This window comes from Lissotriton vulgaris, chromosome 1_1 (genome assembly GCF_964263255.1).
Source record: "Lissotriton vulgaris chromosome 1_1, aLisVul1.2, whole genome shotgun sequence".
NCBI lineage: Eukaryota > Metazoa > Chordata > Amphibia > Caudata > Salamandridae > Lissotriton > Lissotriton vulgaris.
This window is the reverse complement of record NC_141685.1, coordinates 1,656,712,463-1,656,730,816: the sequence shown is the minus strand read 5'-3', so window position 1 is coordinate 1,656,730,816 and position 18,354 is coordinate 1,656,712,463. Positions and strand designations below refer to the sequence as shown.

Here is an 18,354-nt window from a genome sequence, read left to right as displayed (position 1 = left end):
ACAAATCATTCTGAATTAAAACGTATAAATAAAACTAAATGAAAGGTGTAACATGTTTTAATTTAGATAATGGACTATTATTGCAGTTCCACATTTCTGTTGGGTCCTGTTCCTTCTCTTCACTGGCCAATGAAAGCAGGTACAACCATTAGTCTCACAGCATATGGCCTTGACAGTAGGTCTGGTAGAAAATTTTCATTATGCAGGAGTAATTTTGGCAATTTTGTGTTACTGTTTCGATGAAAAGCTACTGAAAATTACACAATTTCGCCCGTTCGCATGATTAGGAGTCATCTGGCATAAAAGTCCCACCACAGGAACAACAAATTTAGCAAGCCTATGTGGCACGCTGCTGCTGTTCGTGTTCTGCTGCTTTTAGATCTAATTAGTTAGCGCAAAATGCATCTAGTCCATTTTGGACGCAAGGGTGCATTTTAAGCTAAGAAAATAGTGCAAAAATGCTGAGTTATGCTCCTTGTGCAAATCCGAGCAATTCAGCTGCAATTTCGCGCAATTACACTACAGCAACTTACATGAGTTACGCCCAACCCTACTTGAAAGATCTCACTATCTGAACTTTTTTTGGAGCTGGAGGGGGCTGGTGACGGGGGTTCTATTGTGCAAACTTGTCCCAAAGGTATCAGAGAGCTTTACATGAGCGCCAGTTGCAATACATAAGAGCACATTCATTTTTGCTAGACAAAGGGAGATTAAGTGATTTGCCCAGAATCACAGGATGTTGAGCGTTGTTGCAGAGACTCGAACCCGGTTCCCCAGATTTAAGGTCGATCGTCCTAGCAGTTAGCCACATCTTCTCCCCATCTTAGGATGACACAAACACCTTCTGAGATTATTACTCTTTAGACTGCTCTCCTTTCCAAACCCCCAAATAACCTCCTCTTAAAGACTGGGCCCCCCAAATAAGGTCCTTCTTATTTTCATCCACGACAGTGCTTGTGCCTTGAGCTTTCAGGTACTCACTGCTAAAGTGTATAACACAGCAACTACAGAGTACATGATGCAAATTCTCTTGAACACTTAAAAGAGGGACATCACAACTAGAAAAAGGTATGGAGGAAAGGGTCCTATTTAACAAAGAAGGTATGCATTAAAGTAGAAAACCCCCAATTGAAATCAAACCATTGCTTTACCTTAAATCTATGACTTACGGGGCATACTAGAATAAAGCACTGATGGAAGGAGTAAAATGAATATCTGGTGGCTCCCTTTAGATTTGCATCGAAATATCTTGCATATGAATAATGTTGCACAGCATATTGGCACTACTGAGTGAAGACTTGATTTGTGCCTATATCACATTTGGAAATTTGGTCCAGCCTTCTACCAGGCTATTAATAACCAAGGTTGTATTAAGTTTGTAATTAACTGATCATTCTCTTTGTCTCAAATTAGCTAGACAGAGGTAAGCTATGCAGACATGATAATAAATATGCAGAACTGTGCTGCAAGTTATATTATGATTTTGGGAACTTCTCTTCACGGTAAAAGCTGAAGTCACCTACTTATAATTTCCATCTATATTGATCTATCTGAAGTAAACCACTAAAATAATGGTGCATCAAATCAACTCCACGATGACGATATATGCAACATAATCTCAAAAGTGCAGTGGAATGAAGAGAACGAGGTCCTATTCCACAGATCTCACATCGGGTTTCTGTGTTAAGAGTGGGTATTAATAGCGCAATCCAATGCAGTAAAAACAGCTCACATTACTCCATCCTGCATTGATAACAATCGCCAGTGATAGAATTTCCAGATAGTTCCTTTGTTTGGTGATTCCGGTTTAGGTTTTGAAACCTCTGGCAAGATCATTCAATGGATGACCCTTACTTAATTTTTACTAAATTAACTTTATCATGAGCGGATGTTTAAAAGAAAGTGACTGAGCCATTTTTTAACCTATTAAACTTTCTGGTGCATGGCTTTGCTTCGTGTGCTTGGTTACCTTTTTATCAAGTATTAAAACTCCTGCCCTTCCAAATCTAAACAATGTCCCTTGACTACAGCTTTGTGGGCAATAAAGAATTGATTTGGAAAGATGTGCTCTTAAGACAGTGGTCTTTAATGCACCAGTTTACACATGTATGTGACTATTTAAAATAAAGGCAACAAGATTCATTAAGTTACAAATTGTCTCTCAAATCTAAGAATATTTTGCACCATTATTCAGTGTGCTTAATTATCTAGTTCAGATTTTTGACGCCCTGTAAATCAATAAATAAAAATAGCAATCCACGTCCCAAACTATCAATGAAATGTAAACCAGTTAATTGGCAGGATGAAATTGAGGTTTAGATGGAAACTAGGACAGTAAACATCTTTACATATCCTTTTAGATAGGAATTTCACTTGCACAGTGCAACTCATTTCTCAAAATAAAACACATTTAAAATACCATGTTAACTTTTAGTAGGAATTGTTTACCAGCAATCTCTACATTTTTATTGGAGGATTCTAGATTTACAACAGCCAGCGTTAAGAAGGATGTGCAATCAGTTACCATTTAATATACAAGACTATCCCAAACTATCAATGAAATGTAAACCAGTTAATTGGCAGGATGAAAGTGAGGTTTAGATGAAAACTCGGACAGTAAACATCTTTACATATCCTTTTAGATAAGAATTTCACTTGCACAGTGCAACTCATTTCTCAAAATAAAACACATTTAAAATACCATGTTAACTTTTAGTAGGAATTGTTTACCAGCAATCTCTACATTTTTATTGGCGGATTCTAGATTTACAACAGCCAGCGTTAAGCAGGATGGGCAATCAGTTACCATTTAATATACAAGACTATCCTTCACATTATCGGATTAAAGCATCTCTAATTTTGGCACTTAAAAACTCCGTAATTTCACACAGCCTTTGGCTATATGGTAAAGGAGTAGATACTAGATGATGGAAACCAGAAGAAAATAGATTAACAAAAAGATCTCAGGCTATACAGTTGGCATGGAGCACTACGAAGTATTAAACTGTTGTATACTTACGAATGAAGCCCATGGACACCTCCTTCTACCTGGGCCGACATAGTCCGCTTTTCCAACTTCAACTCCCCGGAGTACATCATGGAGCTGCAAGAAAGAACCAGCAGTGTGAACATGCTTTTTATAGTTGCCAGTCTCACAACTTTACCTTCAGTCCAGTCATCCATACATCATCACCACAAAAACATGCACACAATGTAAATCAGACACAAAATTCCCTAAATCCATGCATCGTACAACTTTTCCACAAATGCACAGTTAACATAAAAACATTGTGATACAGCACTCTAGAATTCTAGCACACATACCAAAATAGTAATCACATGCGGCTTGGGCACGGCAAAATTTGCCTGAATTTTCAAGTCCCTCTGTCATGAATGTGTCATGGCACACAGTCATGTACAATGACCTTTAACCCCTTGCATGCGGTGCATATTTCGCGTTGTGCCGGCGATTTGAATAGTGGTCGGGATTCGGACGGCCCCTGGCCCTTCTCCGCACACGCCCACCATGACGCATGAAGTCCGGGGGCCGTCATGAGCATGCAAGGGGTTAAAAGAGCTGGAGACATACTGAAAAACACAAACAGATGGATACTGTTGCGGTTCATTTGCAAATGCCGTATGGGAGAGCTTTATATTTTTAGGATCTTTCTAAATTGACGAGCTTGGGAACGAAGTTCCACAAAGTGAAGCCTCATACGGATAACCAACGTCTCACTGAGGATTGCTCTGCCAGTTATTTATTTATTTTTTAAAAGATTTTTATATAGCGCAAACTCGACCCGATGATATCATGTACTGGAATGCTTTACATGAGCACCTGTTGCTTCACAGACGGACACATTAATTTTTTCAAGGCATGGGGCGATTAAGTGATTTGTCCACAGGTTCCCCAGCTTCGAGGGCGACCGCACTAGCGGTAAGGCCACATCCTCTACCCCAACCCAGACCTTGGTGGGCTGAGTCGAGTGTCAGCTGGAGAAAGTGTGTGAGAGAAACCCTTCAAGTATGAGAATGAGCTTTGTGGCAAAAGGAGGCATATGGTGGTTTAGTGAACACATGTTGTACACTGCTATGTTTAGTCAGAGGTCTGTGGAAAAGTTAATTGTTTGGCAGCTCTTTCAAAGATCATTGCTGCACTTGAATTGGGGTATACAATGGGAACCAGTGGTTGTTGTATTTTAGCTAGTTGATTACCATTTTCCACTGCATTGTGAAAGGTCCCAGGGTTTGACAATAGCCATTTCTGTCCAAAAAACACATGGCGTTCAACACTCGACCTTCAGATGTGGGAAAGTAGCTGCTGTTCTTCTGTAGGAATCTCTGAATGGAAAATTGTGTCAGTTCTCTTCGTAGGAGCCTGCATCTTGAATTTGTAAGAGGTCCACACACTAAACAGTTGCCTCAGACAGCACTGTCATTTTTTAAAAATCCCTGCAAATGTACAATCCTATTCTCTAACAGATTCACAGAGAGGAAGGCTAGTTTTATATGAATCTATAAAAGATAACAATGCTGAAGAACTCTGATGATGAAAAGTAACTCTCTACCACAGCATTGGGCCCGTCAGAGATGCAGACTTTGAAATAGAGCAGCAAGCTGCACTGGTCAAAGAAAGGGTGAAGCTTGGGCATCATTTTTACTACAATAAATTCCTCAGCACCACCTGTACCACATCTATTTCTGCTCAGGTAGTGGTTACGATGCAACTGTGTTACAACACATTCATGAATACGCCCTGCGCTACTCGTGCAAAATTGTTATTTCTGTAGTGAGAAGTTATTCTGTCAGACAGTGCTGCTTTGGTTTTGTTTCAACTTTATATAGATAACTGAGGGACAGTGGATTATGTGGTGTGCTTAGGATAATAATGTCAGTCTATTCGGTACAGTTAGATTCTTTAAGAAAACCTTTAGCTCAGTCCTGTGAACATGTGGCACAGGCTCAAAAGGAAAAAGTCTTAGCTCATCGGTTTTGAACAAGCAGTTTACAATGGCTACTAAAACACTCTTAAACAGACCACAATGGATTGGTAGCTAGTCACAGGGATCACTGAGGTCCAGAGAGACTGTTACCTGTTAGGCACAACAGTCTTAGGGTCCACAATGTATCTTGATTCTTGAACGTAATCCAGAAAAGAAGTAGGCTGAATGTTGGTTGATGCAGAGCAGACAAGATGCTGAAGATGTGTGACCCTTCGGTCCACGAACATCAGGGTGTGTTCCCAGCCTTGGGACTCAATCTTCCACGAGGTGCCAGTAGAGTCCAGAGAAGGTCCAGTTGCAACTGGTCAACCGACCTCCTGGTTGCAGTGGTTATTTGTAGACAAGTAAATCTAAACTTGCAGGAGGAACAGAGTACACTTTGACTTTTGTCATGGGTCCAACACCTAGGGGTGTAGAAAACTGGAATTTTGTTGCAGTTGCCCCCCACTGTTTGCCCCAGTTGTGGCTTCAAGATGCTGGTTTATGACTGACAGTGCACTGAGGCTTGCTGACCAGACCTAATGCCAGTGCTTTCCGCAAAAAAAAATGGCATTTACTTTAGCACACTTGCAAATCCCTATTAAATGGTACCCCTAGTGCCTAAGGCATGGGTACTAAAGAGGGTCCCTAAGAGCTGCAGCATGTCTTATACCACACTAAGGGACCCCAACACAAATTGCATGCAAGCTGCCATTGTCGACTGTGTGACATGATGCAAACCATGAATTAGAACAATTTCACACACACTCCCTGTGCCTGTAATATATGCAAGTCACCCCAGTAGGTATGGTAGCCCTAAGGCAGGGTGCAATATATGCTTAAGCAGATATGCCGCTGGGCTCTCTAGTTCCATTACTAGATGGTACAAGTGAACACTGAAGCCATGTTGAGCATATGCACTGGGCACTGTCATTAAGAGTTCCCCCGCTACATGATGGCGGCAATGAAATCTATGCTGTTTGGTATCAAACACCTTTTCTAAATAAATCTGTACAGATGATAGCGATAGATTTACTTTAACATGAACCCAGAGGTCATCTTAGAGGTGCCCTCTGAAAAACCTACCAGTCTCTGGTGTGCTGGCTGACTGGTATCGATCAGCCTGCCACCACAGACAAATCTGACCCCCCTAGAGGTGAGAGCCCATGTGAACAGAGGTCAGAAAAAATGCCTGCTTTGGCAGGAGGTATTTACACGTCCTGCAGCAGGATGGATAGTGAATCTGCATACCAAGGCCAGAGGCTTCAAAGCCACCATATTATGCGACCACAGCTTCCCCCAGACAAGAGAGATGCCACCTCTTGCTCTGAGGCCCATTTGGCACCATGACAGGCGGGAAAATTAGCTAGGCCGGAAGGTGTGTTCTTTTTCAGGCTAGTTACACCTCTATGGTGGGCTGCCTGAAGTGAACACAGAAAGAAGGATTCCACAGTCTTTTTTTTGGTGAAATTAGGTACTCTGCGACAAAGTTATGCCCACTCCCAAAGGAACTGTCATATATATATGGGGGTATTGTGACCCCCCCAAGGGAAAGTAGCCCATTGGGAACTACCGTTCACTCCCCTTAATGCCCCTGAATGGAGTATTTAGGGGTTTGCCGGACACCAGGAAAATAGATCAAATTAAGACTACTGGGAACCGAGGAAGACAAAGAACCCACGGCGCGAGAACAGAAGACTTGTATCAAAGATTGGCGACAAACCCAGCCAGGCTGCTTGCTCTTGGCAAAAGCGGACTTCAGAAAGAGCTGCACACCTTCCCCAAACCGATGGAGGACTGTCCAGTACCTCAACAACCGGGAAAGATCTCCCTTGAAGTGGAGAAGCCACTTCCCTGCAGTCTGCAGGCACCCACGGCAATGACCAGTTTACCAACCTGCTGACCACCAGGTCCTTCAACGCTCAGGAGCTGGTCACCATGCTCCAGGAGGTTAGATTCATCTCCTTCCCAAGTTTGGAAATGCCAGGACCCCTGCACCAATACAGATCTCCAACACCGCAAAGACCGACCAGCCACCAAGGGACGTCAGCATCGCAGAAGCCAGCACCGACAGTGGCCCAGCTGTCATGTTTGGCTAAAACCGCAAGTGCCTATGATGCATGGGAACAGACAACCAAAACCCTCTGCACTGAGCACCCCAGCCCAGGTCCATGTCCATGAACAACGGTTGAGACCCTCTGTTCCTAAGATCCTCACAAACTGAGTCCCCCTTTGGGAGCTCCTGGATTTGTGCCAAAGCCCCCCTCGGCAGCCTGTTTCTAGGTGCCCTTATCCTTGTCAACAGTGTAGCAAGAAAGGCTATCTCTGTGCCCAGAGACTCCAGGGCAGGTAATCTCAAATTGCTGGTGGTTCCTGGGACCTTGACACCCCCCCGCCCCCCTAACACCTTAAGTCTTAAAGGGAACCTCCAGAATAAGATTGAAAATACCTGCATATAGTACATGTTTATTTTTTCATAGGAAATCATTACAGCGTAAAAGCACATTTGTGCAACATTTTTGCCTAACTGTAAGAATTGATAACTTGAACAGTACTTACCCAACTACAATGTTCTTGGTGTTAAAACTCCAAGCCTGTTTATCTCAAGTAACACTGGGCGGTGAACTACGCTCCGCAATCCCTGCTTCACGGACAGGAGTGTTTTTCCCCTCGCTCGCGATAGTCAACGTCAAGTTAGCGACCGCGAGTGAGGAAAACCAACCTACCGGCGAAATATTCCCTTGTTGTGATCGTCAATATCAAGTTGGCGAGCGCGGGCGTGGAAAATTAATATCTGGCGAGATTTCTCAATGCGGGGTGGTCCGGTTTCTCATTGCGAGTGGTCGCGTATGCTTGCAATGAGAACCTGCTTGTTCATATTGAGAAAGCTGCCGCTCCAGTAAAAATCTACTCGAGCGGCAGAAAAGGGAAAGAAGGGACCGCTTGCGCTGTGCAAGGTGCCGTTTGCGATGATTGCACAGTGCAGAGAAGCATCCGCACTGTGCAATCACCGCAAACTGCATTTTTCTATGTAACTCCGCCGCTGGCAGAGCTCCGTGTAGCGTGGCAGAGTTTTTTTGCTACTTCGCAGAGTTCCGTATAGCGCAACTCCGGAAACTCCGCACAGGCTTAATCTCAAGTCACTTTTTTGTAATAGAGCAGACTCTGCTTTTATGGCTGATCTAGATTTTTATATTGCTTCAATTTTAGGGTTCTTAACTCCACCTACAAACAATAGTTTTTCACCTCATGATTCAAATTTCAACATGCATATTAGTTGTTTCTTCTTACGCTTACTACTAAACAGGTTTACTGTAAATCATCTAGTAGTAATAGCTGCTTCTATAGTTGTACAAAAATGTAATACTGAGGTTTCTTCTATGTCACTTGGTACCATTTATTTCCATTTGTTCTGTTAATAGTGTGAGGTTAGGGTTATCTGAACTCTTGGGAACACTAGGCTATTCACATTGCCAACTACTATTATATACAGTAGATTACTCTGTTGTTGCAATACAGCTACAACTTGCTTGTCTAGGTTGCTTTGTTCACCTTAAGTATAGCTATGTTGCTCACTTGAATGAGTTATCACAATGCAGGTTGAACGAGTTACTTACCTTCAGTAACGATGTATCTGGTAGAGACAGTCTAGCTGCAGATTCCTTAACTTAGAATATCCCCAAGCGAAGACTGGATCCGGAAAACTTTCCGCAGCAGCACCTCTGCGGGCCGGGAACGGCGCTACATAGCTCCGCCCAGACGTCATCCACGGCCGTGATGTCAGCAGAGCCATATATGCCCCCACCCGCTGACTTCAGTTTTCGTCGGAGAAACTTTTCCGTGCTGCAACGCAGTCACCACCAAAAAACTGTTAGAATATGGGAACAGTGTGCGAAAATGATGAAAGGAAATGGAATGGTGAAAAACAGCAACATAGAGGAAAGTGCCAGGCAGGATAGGTTACTTACCTGTAATCCTAGTTCTCTTCCAGGGGTATCCTCATCAAAGTCATGTTCTTCTCGTTCATCTTCGATAATAGGTCCGGCCTACATGGAAGCCTCTTGTGAGGAGACTGACAGGTGAAGTAGGTCCGTGTACCACCATTGCCTCGGCCAGTCGGGGGCAATCAGGATCATTGTTGTGCATGAGTGACTCAGCTTGCTCACCACCTTCGGGATCAGAGGAAGGGGTGGAAAAGCGTACACAAATTCCCCTGACCAGTCGATCAAAAGAGCATTCCCTCTCGTTCCTGGTCGGTAGAACCTTGAGGCGAAGCTTGGGAATTTGCTGTTTACGTCGTCCGCGAAGAGATCTATGGAAGGACGACCCCAAGACTGGAAAATGTCTAGCACTTCGTCGTTGAGAACCCAGTCCTCTCTGTCCTCGAAGTGCCGACTTAGTGCGTCCGCCCTCACGTTCTGCTCTCCTGGGAGATGAACTGCTTGAACAGACAACTTGCGAGCCAGAAGCCAATGCCAGATGCGCTGAGCTTCCAGTGATAGAGTCCCTGAGCATGTTCCTCCATGCTTGTTCAAATAGTACATCGTGGTGGTGTTGTCCGTTTGTACTAGAATCATTTTCTCCTGAAGCGAGGGAAGGAACGCTTTGAGAGCCAGGTGGACTGCTCTCAATTCCAGCAAGTTGATGTGGTAGGTGCTTTCTTTGGACGACCACAGACCTTGCACTTGGAGAGGCCCTATGTTCGCCCCCCAGCCTTGTAAAGACGCGTCTGTGATGATCGTTTGTGCAGGAGGGGGTTGATGGAAGAGAACTCCCACCTGCATGTTTCGCTTCTCTGTCCACCAAAGGATGGAAGATTGAGCCACCTCCGACAAAGTTATCTGATCGTCCCAGCAATCTGATTGTTGGTCCCATTTGTCCTCCAGATCCTGCTGAAGAGGACGCATCCGAGGTCTGGCGTTCGGTACTAAGAAGATGCGTGAAGCCATCGACCCTAAGAGGGAGGCTATCTTTCGCACTTTCTGAGTCCTGCTGTGAAGAATTTGCTGACACTTGAGTGTTATCGAAAACTGTCTCTCCTCCGAAGGAAACACTTTTCCTACCTCGGAGTCTAGCAGAGCTCCTAGGAAGTGAATCTTCTGAGTGGGTTGGGAGACAGACTTGCTGTAGTTGACATGCAGGCCTAGACGCTGACAGAGTTCTACGCATGTCTGGAATTGATTCCTTACGTTGACCGGAGAAGGACCTTTCAACAGCCAATCATCTAAGTATGGGTATAGGAAGACCCCCCTGCGCTGTAGAGCTGCCGCCACCACTGCGACACACTTCGTGAACACCCTGGGGGCCGACTTCAACCCAAACTGCAGAACTTTGAACTGGTAGTAGGAGGTCCCCACCCGGAATCGAAGGAATCTCCTGTGATCGGGCCGTATCGGGACATGAAAGTACGCATCTTGAAGGTCCATCGAACACATCCAATCCCCCTTCCTGAGATGTGGATATATTTGGTGAAGCGCCAACATGCAAAACTTTTCTTTTCTGACATGTAGATTGAGTGTTCTCAAGTCCAGAATGGGCCTGTATTCCGCCTTTTGGCCCTTTTTTCTGACCAGAAAATACCTCGAATATACTCCTTTCCCCCTTTGAGCCACCGGCACCCTCTCGATGGCTGATTTTTCGAGGAGTGTCGCTACTTCTTTCTTTAACATTTGTAGCTGATGACTTGACGTTGACTTCGGAGGAACGGATGGAGGTAGACGATGGAAACGAAGACAGTACCCATTCTGCAGCGTAGACAACACCCATTGGTCTTTTGTAATGGCCTGCCACTCTGTCCTGTGATGCGCAATGCTTCCCCCCACTGGAGTGGACAACGGCGCTGGGGGAAGTGAAGACTCATTGCTTCTGCTGAGGCTTATTGAAGCTGTTGCCTTGGCGCTGATTTCCGTTTCCTTTGGAATTGCGCTTTCCTTTATATTGCGACTTTTGTTGGCCTTGCTGGTTCTGGCCCTTCTGCCAGTGAGGGGTTTGAACCCTCTGCTTCGAGGAGCCCTTGTTGTCCGAACGGAATTTCTTTCGGAATTCTTTTTTCTTTTCAAGCCCCACTGCTTTAAGGGTGTCTAAATCAGTCTTCATCCTTTGCATCTCCTCATCGGCGCTGGCCCCAAAGAGAGATGTACCTGAGACGGGAAGATTTAGTATTCTGGCCTGAGCCTCGGGTTTCAATGCTGTAAGGCGCAACCACGAGGATCTCCTCGCTGTGATACCATGCACATAACCATGCGCAGCCAGCGTTGCTCCATCTGCAGCCGCCCTTATAATCTGATTGGAGACTTGACTTTCTTTCTTTTGAAGTCCTTTCTGTCTTCCTGAGGAAGTTTTGCAGAAAACCTCTGAAGCGAGTCCCACAGAGATCTATCATATCTGCCCAGCAGAGCTTCTGCGTTGGAAACTTTTAGGAAAGAAGCTGAGGTGTTACATACACTTCTCCCCCATGAGTCTTGTAGCTTGCTGTCCTTATCCGGCGGTACCGTGGATGAGGAGGCCACCGCATTGGATTTTTTAGCCGCCGCAATGATTACCAAATCTGGCGGTGGATCGGACTTGAGGAACAGAAGATCCTCTTCAGGAGGACGATACTTTTTGAGAATCTTTGCTGGGACTGACTTTAACGTAGCTGGAGTCAGGAAAACTTCATTCACCGGGTCCATGATACAATGGACCAACGGCAATAAGGGTTTGGGTGCGGTTCTGTGCTGCAGGGTTTCAAAGATGATCGTTGTCTTGATCTGCGGAGCGGTCATAGGAACTCCTAACTTCAGGGCCCCCTGCCCAGGATGTCTTAGAACGAGAAAATATCCTCTGTTGGAGATATTCTCGAGCGTGGACTGTTTGTTAGGGTCGGAGAGTAATTCCTATGCGATCTGGTCCTCGATGAACTCGAAGAAATATTAGTCCGCCTGGACCTAGATCTTCTCTTACTTGAGCCCGTTCTAGAATGAGATCGCTCCCTGTGACTCGATCTTCTACTTGAGTGTCCTCTAGAACGAGACCGTTCCTTGCGGCGGGAGGTCTGATCTCGATACGCCCTCAACCGATCCGCCGTCTCCTTGTCCTTGGCCCAGTGGTGAATAGGTCTATACCACCTTGGGGAAAGACAAACAGGAGGAGATTTTTGGGCGCGCTCCTGCACTGGCGAACGTGAACGTGGAGGAGGCTGATCCGTTCGATCTTGCTGCGACCTTGCAGGGGACTTTGACCTGTCCCTATCCGAATGACTGTTTTCCTCATCCGAGGATCTGCCACTTCGAGATGCTGAGGAGGACGAGGACAGGCTCACTACAGATCGTCTAGAGGAAGACCTCGACCGACCTCCCTCTTCTGAAACCCTCCTTTTGGCAGGTGGATCCCGTAATGGTGATTTCTCCACCTCCGCGGCCGATGCTGATCCTGGGGAACCCAGCTGAGACCTTATGACTGGAGTCTGGTCCAAAGGTTAACTCTCCATCTCATGCACCACCTGCCTCACAGGTGCTCTCTCCTGTGATCTTGAAGGAGATGTATTCACTGGCTGCGAGACTCTTCGCTCTCTGGATCTCCGTTGATCCGTCGACGGTGGCTGCTTCGACGACAAGCACAGAGCAGATAGAGGCTCCCTCGGCGTCGACCTTGACCTCCTCGACGCCTACCTAGAGTGTCGATGACTGTCCTTCGACATAGAGCGTCTCGCCGATGAAGGATGCCTGCTCGACGATGACGGAGGCTGCTTAGACGCCGACCGCCGATGCTCTGGCGGCGGGTGCCTCGACGTCGATTGTGAATGCGACGGAGGCTGCCTCGGCGTCGAATGCCATTGAGAGGGTGTCGACGTGGGCTGCTTCGACGTCGATGTGTCGGCAGAGGCTCCCTCGACGCCGAACTTCTACGACCAGTCGTCGACTGAGGATGCCTCGACGCCGTACGCAGATGACCAGGCCTCGACGGAGAATGCCTCGACGTCACAGCAGGACGATGCTGCTTCGACATCGGTTGGCTCGCCGTCGAGCTCTTCTGCTTCGACGGTAACCTATCCCTCGACGCGGTCTGTAGTGGAGGTACCTTGGATGTTGTCGCTGAAGACGTCTTCTTCGTCGACTGCTTCTTCGATGCCGATCCAGACGCCGAAGGTGAACAAGTCGGGGCTTCTTTCGACGTCGACCGCGCCCCCCGACTTTTCTGCTTCTTGGGAGATCTTCCTCTCTCAGAAAGTCCATAAACTCAAATTCTCTCTCGATCTTTGAGAGTTCTGGATGTTAAAACCTGGCAGTGTTCACAGGTTTTCGAAGAATGAGAGTCTGGTAGGCACAGGATACACACTGAATGAGTGTCAGTCTTGGCCATCTTCCTTCCACATGATGGGCATTTGTCAAAAAGGGAAGGAAAAACACTTTTTTTAAGCCTAAAAAAGGTAGTAGTAGCACCCTAGGACTAAAAGACGTCGAGTGAAATCAAAAATAGTAGATTATCAAGAATATTTTTTTACAAAAAGTCAAAAAGAAAGGGAGCTGTTTCACCAGGGTCCTGACTGAAGGAGCCGGAAAGAACAACTGACCTAACTGTCACCCCTGAGGCATGATGGGAAGCCTGGGGTCATGGCTGCCTTAAAGGCACGGTGCCAGTTTTGTTGAAAATGGTTTCATTTTCTATGCTATTGTTTTACAATGCAGCCTGAGGGCTAACAATGTCTATTTATAAGCAATTTTCAGGATTTATGAGTGGTTTGACTCATTAAAACATAAAGTTCAAGGGTTATTTTTTGTTTCCTTACTAATTGCAGTACATGTATATGTGTTTACATTGTTTTAGTCTCAGTTTTGGAGCTGCATTGGTGTGAGATAAATGATGTATGTACATACATATATGTGGAGCGAGATATATGTGTTTTTTACATATATATTTTTATATTGTTTCCGGGGTCCCGCACATGGGCGGGAATATTCAGTGCTTATGACTATTGATGAGGATCCCCTGGAAGAGAACTGTATATTGCAAACTAGTAAAGGAAAAGAGCAGAGCACCTCTCTGGGAAGCAACCCTGCAAAAATGAAGGCCAACCACCCTTGGAGGTAATGAAGATGTAAACAACATCATGGCAAACAGAAAGACCGCAACCTTAATGTATAACTGGGAAGGACAACAAATCCGGAACACAGAAGCCAGGACAATTGACCAGAAGAAAGAAGTTGTATCCCCACGAACAGATCTCTAAATTGTGGTAGAGCCAATAGATTTCTAACCAATAGAGCATAAGGGTGGTAAGAGACCCCAAGGCGATAGAAAAGGGAAGAGCGGGGTGGGAAAAAATACGAATAGAACCCACACTGTACAACCCAGAGCGTAGGGTTCGAAAGGTTACATGACACATGGGCATATCGCCCAATACTGAGCCTGGGTGGAATAGAGCTATGAAAACAGAATGAAGTATCAGTATCCTGTGTTGGAGTGAAGAGAAAGCGTCACCCTGCAAAAGGATGAAGCCAACCGGATGAAGCCAACTGGAAAAAAGGCTAGCGTAGAAAGCCCAACCTGGGCATAACAGGGAGGACGGGCAGGCGTTAAGGAATCTGCAGCTTCACTGTCTCTACCAGATGCATCATTACCGAAGGTAAGTATCTCGTTCATCTGATAGAGACGTCTAGCCGCAGATTCCTTATATTAGAATAGATACCAAAGCCATACTCAGAGGAGGCGGGTCTGCGACTGAACCCCAATAATTTTGCCGAGGCAAAATAGCAGTCAACAAGGTGACGACCCGGGGCGCTGCAACCAGCACAGCCACACCAGACCATGAAGCTCAGAAAGAGCAAAAAAACATTGGGAGGCAAACTTAATACAAGCCGTCAAAGAACGCCATAAAAACCCCCGTATGCATACTGGGTGAGACAAAGAAAACATACGCTAGATATGTCTGTGTGAAAGGGAAAGTTCATGACTTCGCAAGAAGTGGAAATGAACCCAGGGACTGCTGGACCTGCAGCATCCGACATGCTGACCGTAAATAAAACCCAGAGCGAAGACAAATGGTATGACAGAGCCAACACACACCAGTTCAGTATGCACATCAGTGGAAAAAACACTGTTGAAACCTGTACCAGCCAAACACGTAGGACAGTATTGGCAGGATGCCAACGCATGAACATTAAGTGCCAGTAGTAGCAGAAACAGACACACCGTTGGACGAAACAGAAGCATACCGTGGGGATGGAAGAACCAAACGAAGTAGAACAAGAACCCTCCTGTGGGGTTGCATGATTAGCCCAGATGCGAGAGATGCAATCGCAAGAAGGCAACCGCAAAAAAGGGCTCCAAGCCAACTGGACACCCATATAAGAGAACTCACAAAAGCAGACCGGGTCAATGACCGCTGACACCGAATGAAGGAACGATTTAGCTGTGTAAAAGCACAGCAGATATGGAGGCTAAGAAATGACTAGAAACGAAGCGTAACACACAGGACGCGAAAAGTACCAACAGTTATGATGAAGCAGAAGTGGGCAGAACAATGTCTAGCCTAGTAAGGCAGACCAGCCCCTTATCCGGGAGGAGCAACAGTCCACCGCAAGATAGAGGAGGAGACGGAGCTAGACACGACAGTCGGAAACAGTCAGGACCAATGCAATGGTCCAAGGACTCAAAAGAGAGTATCCTAAAGAGAACACTCCCCTCGAGAGTGGTACAGCAGGAATCCAAGCAAAAGTGTGTAAAAACACCTGTGCGGAAAGAAACAGGGAAAATGTGGAAAAACTCCTGTTGGAAAAGTGCCCCGAAAACCAGGGCAGAAGGCAAGGTACAGTAGATAGGGACAGGGCGAAACCACCACCTGGAAAGACGAGCCCAGTGAGGGCTGAAGTACAATATTTTGTTGACCCCAGCCCTTAAAGGGGAGGGGAGAACCAGCACCACAGTAGTGGAAGAATCAACGCAAACACCCTATGGTAGCAATCATACCAGGGAGCATTCCCAGGTGCATCAACACTAAGAAGCGTACCATATAACGGTTGTATCGTGGAGCAAAAAGAGGATAGGGTGCGAGAACTGCGCCTAAACTGAACAGAATAAGGCCCTAAGATAGTGACTGGCAAAAGAAGAGCAGCCATCAAGGGCAAGAGGATTACAGCAATGCTGAAAAACGCCCCTGTGAATACAGGCGAGGCAGAAGCCCTACGGTATGGAACCCATACCGAAGCAGTGAAGGATTACCAGAACCAACTGCACCGAAGGTGCAATGGAGTGATGCAGAACAGTATAAAAAAAAGAAGCCCACAGCAAGATTGTGGTGAAAAACTCCATAGGAGCCTACCAAGGCAGTCACCGAATAGCCTATAAATCCCCCACATAGGATAAGGGCTAATCCCTGCGAGGGGAGAGTCCTCTTGGGCAAAGCACATTCAGAGGACAGAAAGTAAAGACAGAACCAGCCGTCCGCCTGCATGTAAAGAATACTGAGATGGCAGAACCACCGCCTACAAAAATCCGGGCGCTACGCAGAGTACCAGGACATGAACAATATCAGACCAACAAGGAAACCTCGCCTATGCAGAATAAAAGAATACTGATAAGGCAAAAAGGGCGTTTCGCAAGAGTCACGGTAGCCCTGGCAGGAGGCGGGAGACCGATGAATCTGCGTGGCTATCAAAAAGGTCCACACCATTAAAAAGCAGATCCCTTAGAGCATCCTGCTCATTGTCCGGGGAACGACTGTCGCGCAGCCAAGCATGGCTGCGCAAAGCCACCGACCGAGCAAGAGCTCGTCCCACCGAGCCAGAGACGTCAAGAGACGGGTGGAGGGAGAATTGCGCCATTTCCGTGCCATCATGCAAAAGGCGGATTAAATCAACCTGCAGGCCCTCTGGAATTGAAGGTAGAAGAGCCTCAACCAAATCCCAAAGGGAAGAGGGTTTGCATGCGAACACGCAAGCCGTATTCAAGGCGCGAATGCCAGCACTGGCAGAGGCGAAAAGCTGGCGACCACATGCGTCTAAGTACCTAGACTCACTGGTGAGAGGCAACAAAGGCAGGGTGGAGGAAGACCACGTTGAAGGCTGCCTTGATGTTGCAGTAAGTCCCTATAACCAAAAATTGACAACTAGTCTTTATAAAAAAGACAGACAGGAACACTACACTTCACAAGTTCGCATCCACAGTGTCTAAAGGAGAACCTCCCTTATGGGCAGCTTTTACGGATTAGGAGAAATTGTACAGATCTGGCAGAGTTTGAGGACCACGCAATGTCATTCTGTAAGGAAATGGAAAAGAGAGGTTACCCCAAGAAACTCCTTAAACATTAAAAAAAAAAGAGCAAGGTTTACCCCTAGGGAAAATTTGTTACAGAAAAAGGAAAAGACAGAAATGGATAAACTCGTATGTGTCACAACATATGGGGCCCAAACCAACAAATTCAGACCAATTATCTAAAGGAACTGGAATTTGCTTGAAAATTTGGAACATCCCTTAGCTAAACCCATTTTCGCCATGCGCAAGAATCCCAGCATTGGCCAGCAGATAATAAGAGCAGACAGCTACATCCCTAAACCAAAGAGCGACTTGATCACCAAGTGGAATTTAAAACCCATTTGTGGGCACCACAAGTGTGGGAACTGCGTGGCCTGCCCCGCTACTATAGAAGGAAGTTCATTTGAACATAATGGAGTGAAATGGAGACATGAAAGTTTCACAAATTGTAAGACTAAGAACGTCATTTATGCAGTGGTATGCCCTTGCAATAAAATATATATCGGAAAGACAAACCAACAGGTTAATGTGAGAATCACACAGCACACAGCATAAATCTTGAATTAGGAGAAAATTCCTGACAGCGCCTATGGTAGAACACTTTTTAGCTGTTGAGCACAGCGAAAATGAACTGCGTTGGACAGTTCTTGCATGGATTGACCCAAAAACTACATTTATTGAGACCACTCTACTGCGGAAAGAGGCATATTTAATTATGAAATTCGATAGCATCAACCAGGGCCTCAACTGCATGAGCGAGCTAAATAGAGCTTAGAAGTCTCATGAGCTGCAATCAAATATATGGCGCTTCTGTCAGCTTCAGGTCTTGTGTCTCTCTAATAAAGTATATATGGGATCAATATCGATATGTTGGGAAAACACAACCGACCTGTGAAATTGAAATGGTCACTTTGGGCAAACGAATTGAAATACATGACTTCAATGAACTACATCTCCCAGAAGTCATTGTGAATGCAATTTGATCATCCCCTCCCGTGATTGGTCAGAAACGCATCATGTGACACTGATGCACCATCACATGACGTGTGAATCTGCTCGGCGAGCTGCTAGCAACAATGGAGGCAGATCCCCACTTGAAACCTTAAGCTTTATTAGGTGAGCAACACCCATTTTGCACTTG

At 45.8% G+C, this 18,354-nt stretch overlaps 1 protein-coding gene across 9 annotated transcripts in view; it reads right to left on the bottom strand.

The window, feature by feature from the left end:
• The window catches only part of IMPDH1 (inosine monophosphate dehydrogenase 1), a 526,992-nt gene that overhangs the window by 21,247 nt on the left and 487,391 nt on the right, over positions 1-18,354 (bottom strand). For all 9 annotated transcript variants that reach the window (XM_086918881.1, XM_086918878.1, XM_086918879.1 and 6 more), the window contains one exon: positions 3,020-3,103. In XM_086918881.1, the coding sequence (XP_086775007.1) occupies positions 3,020-3,103 (84 nt within the window). The remainder of the gene's footprint in view (positions 1-3,019; positions 3,104-18,354) is intronic.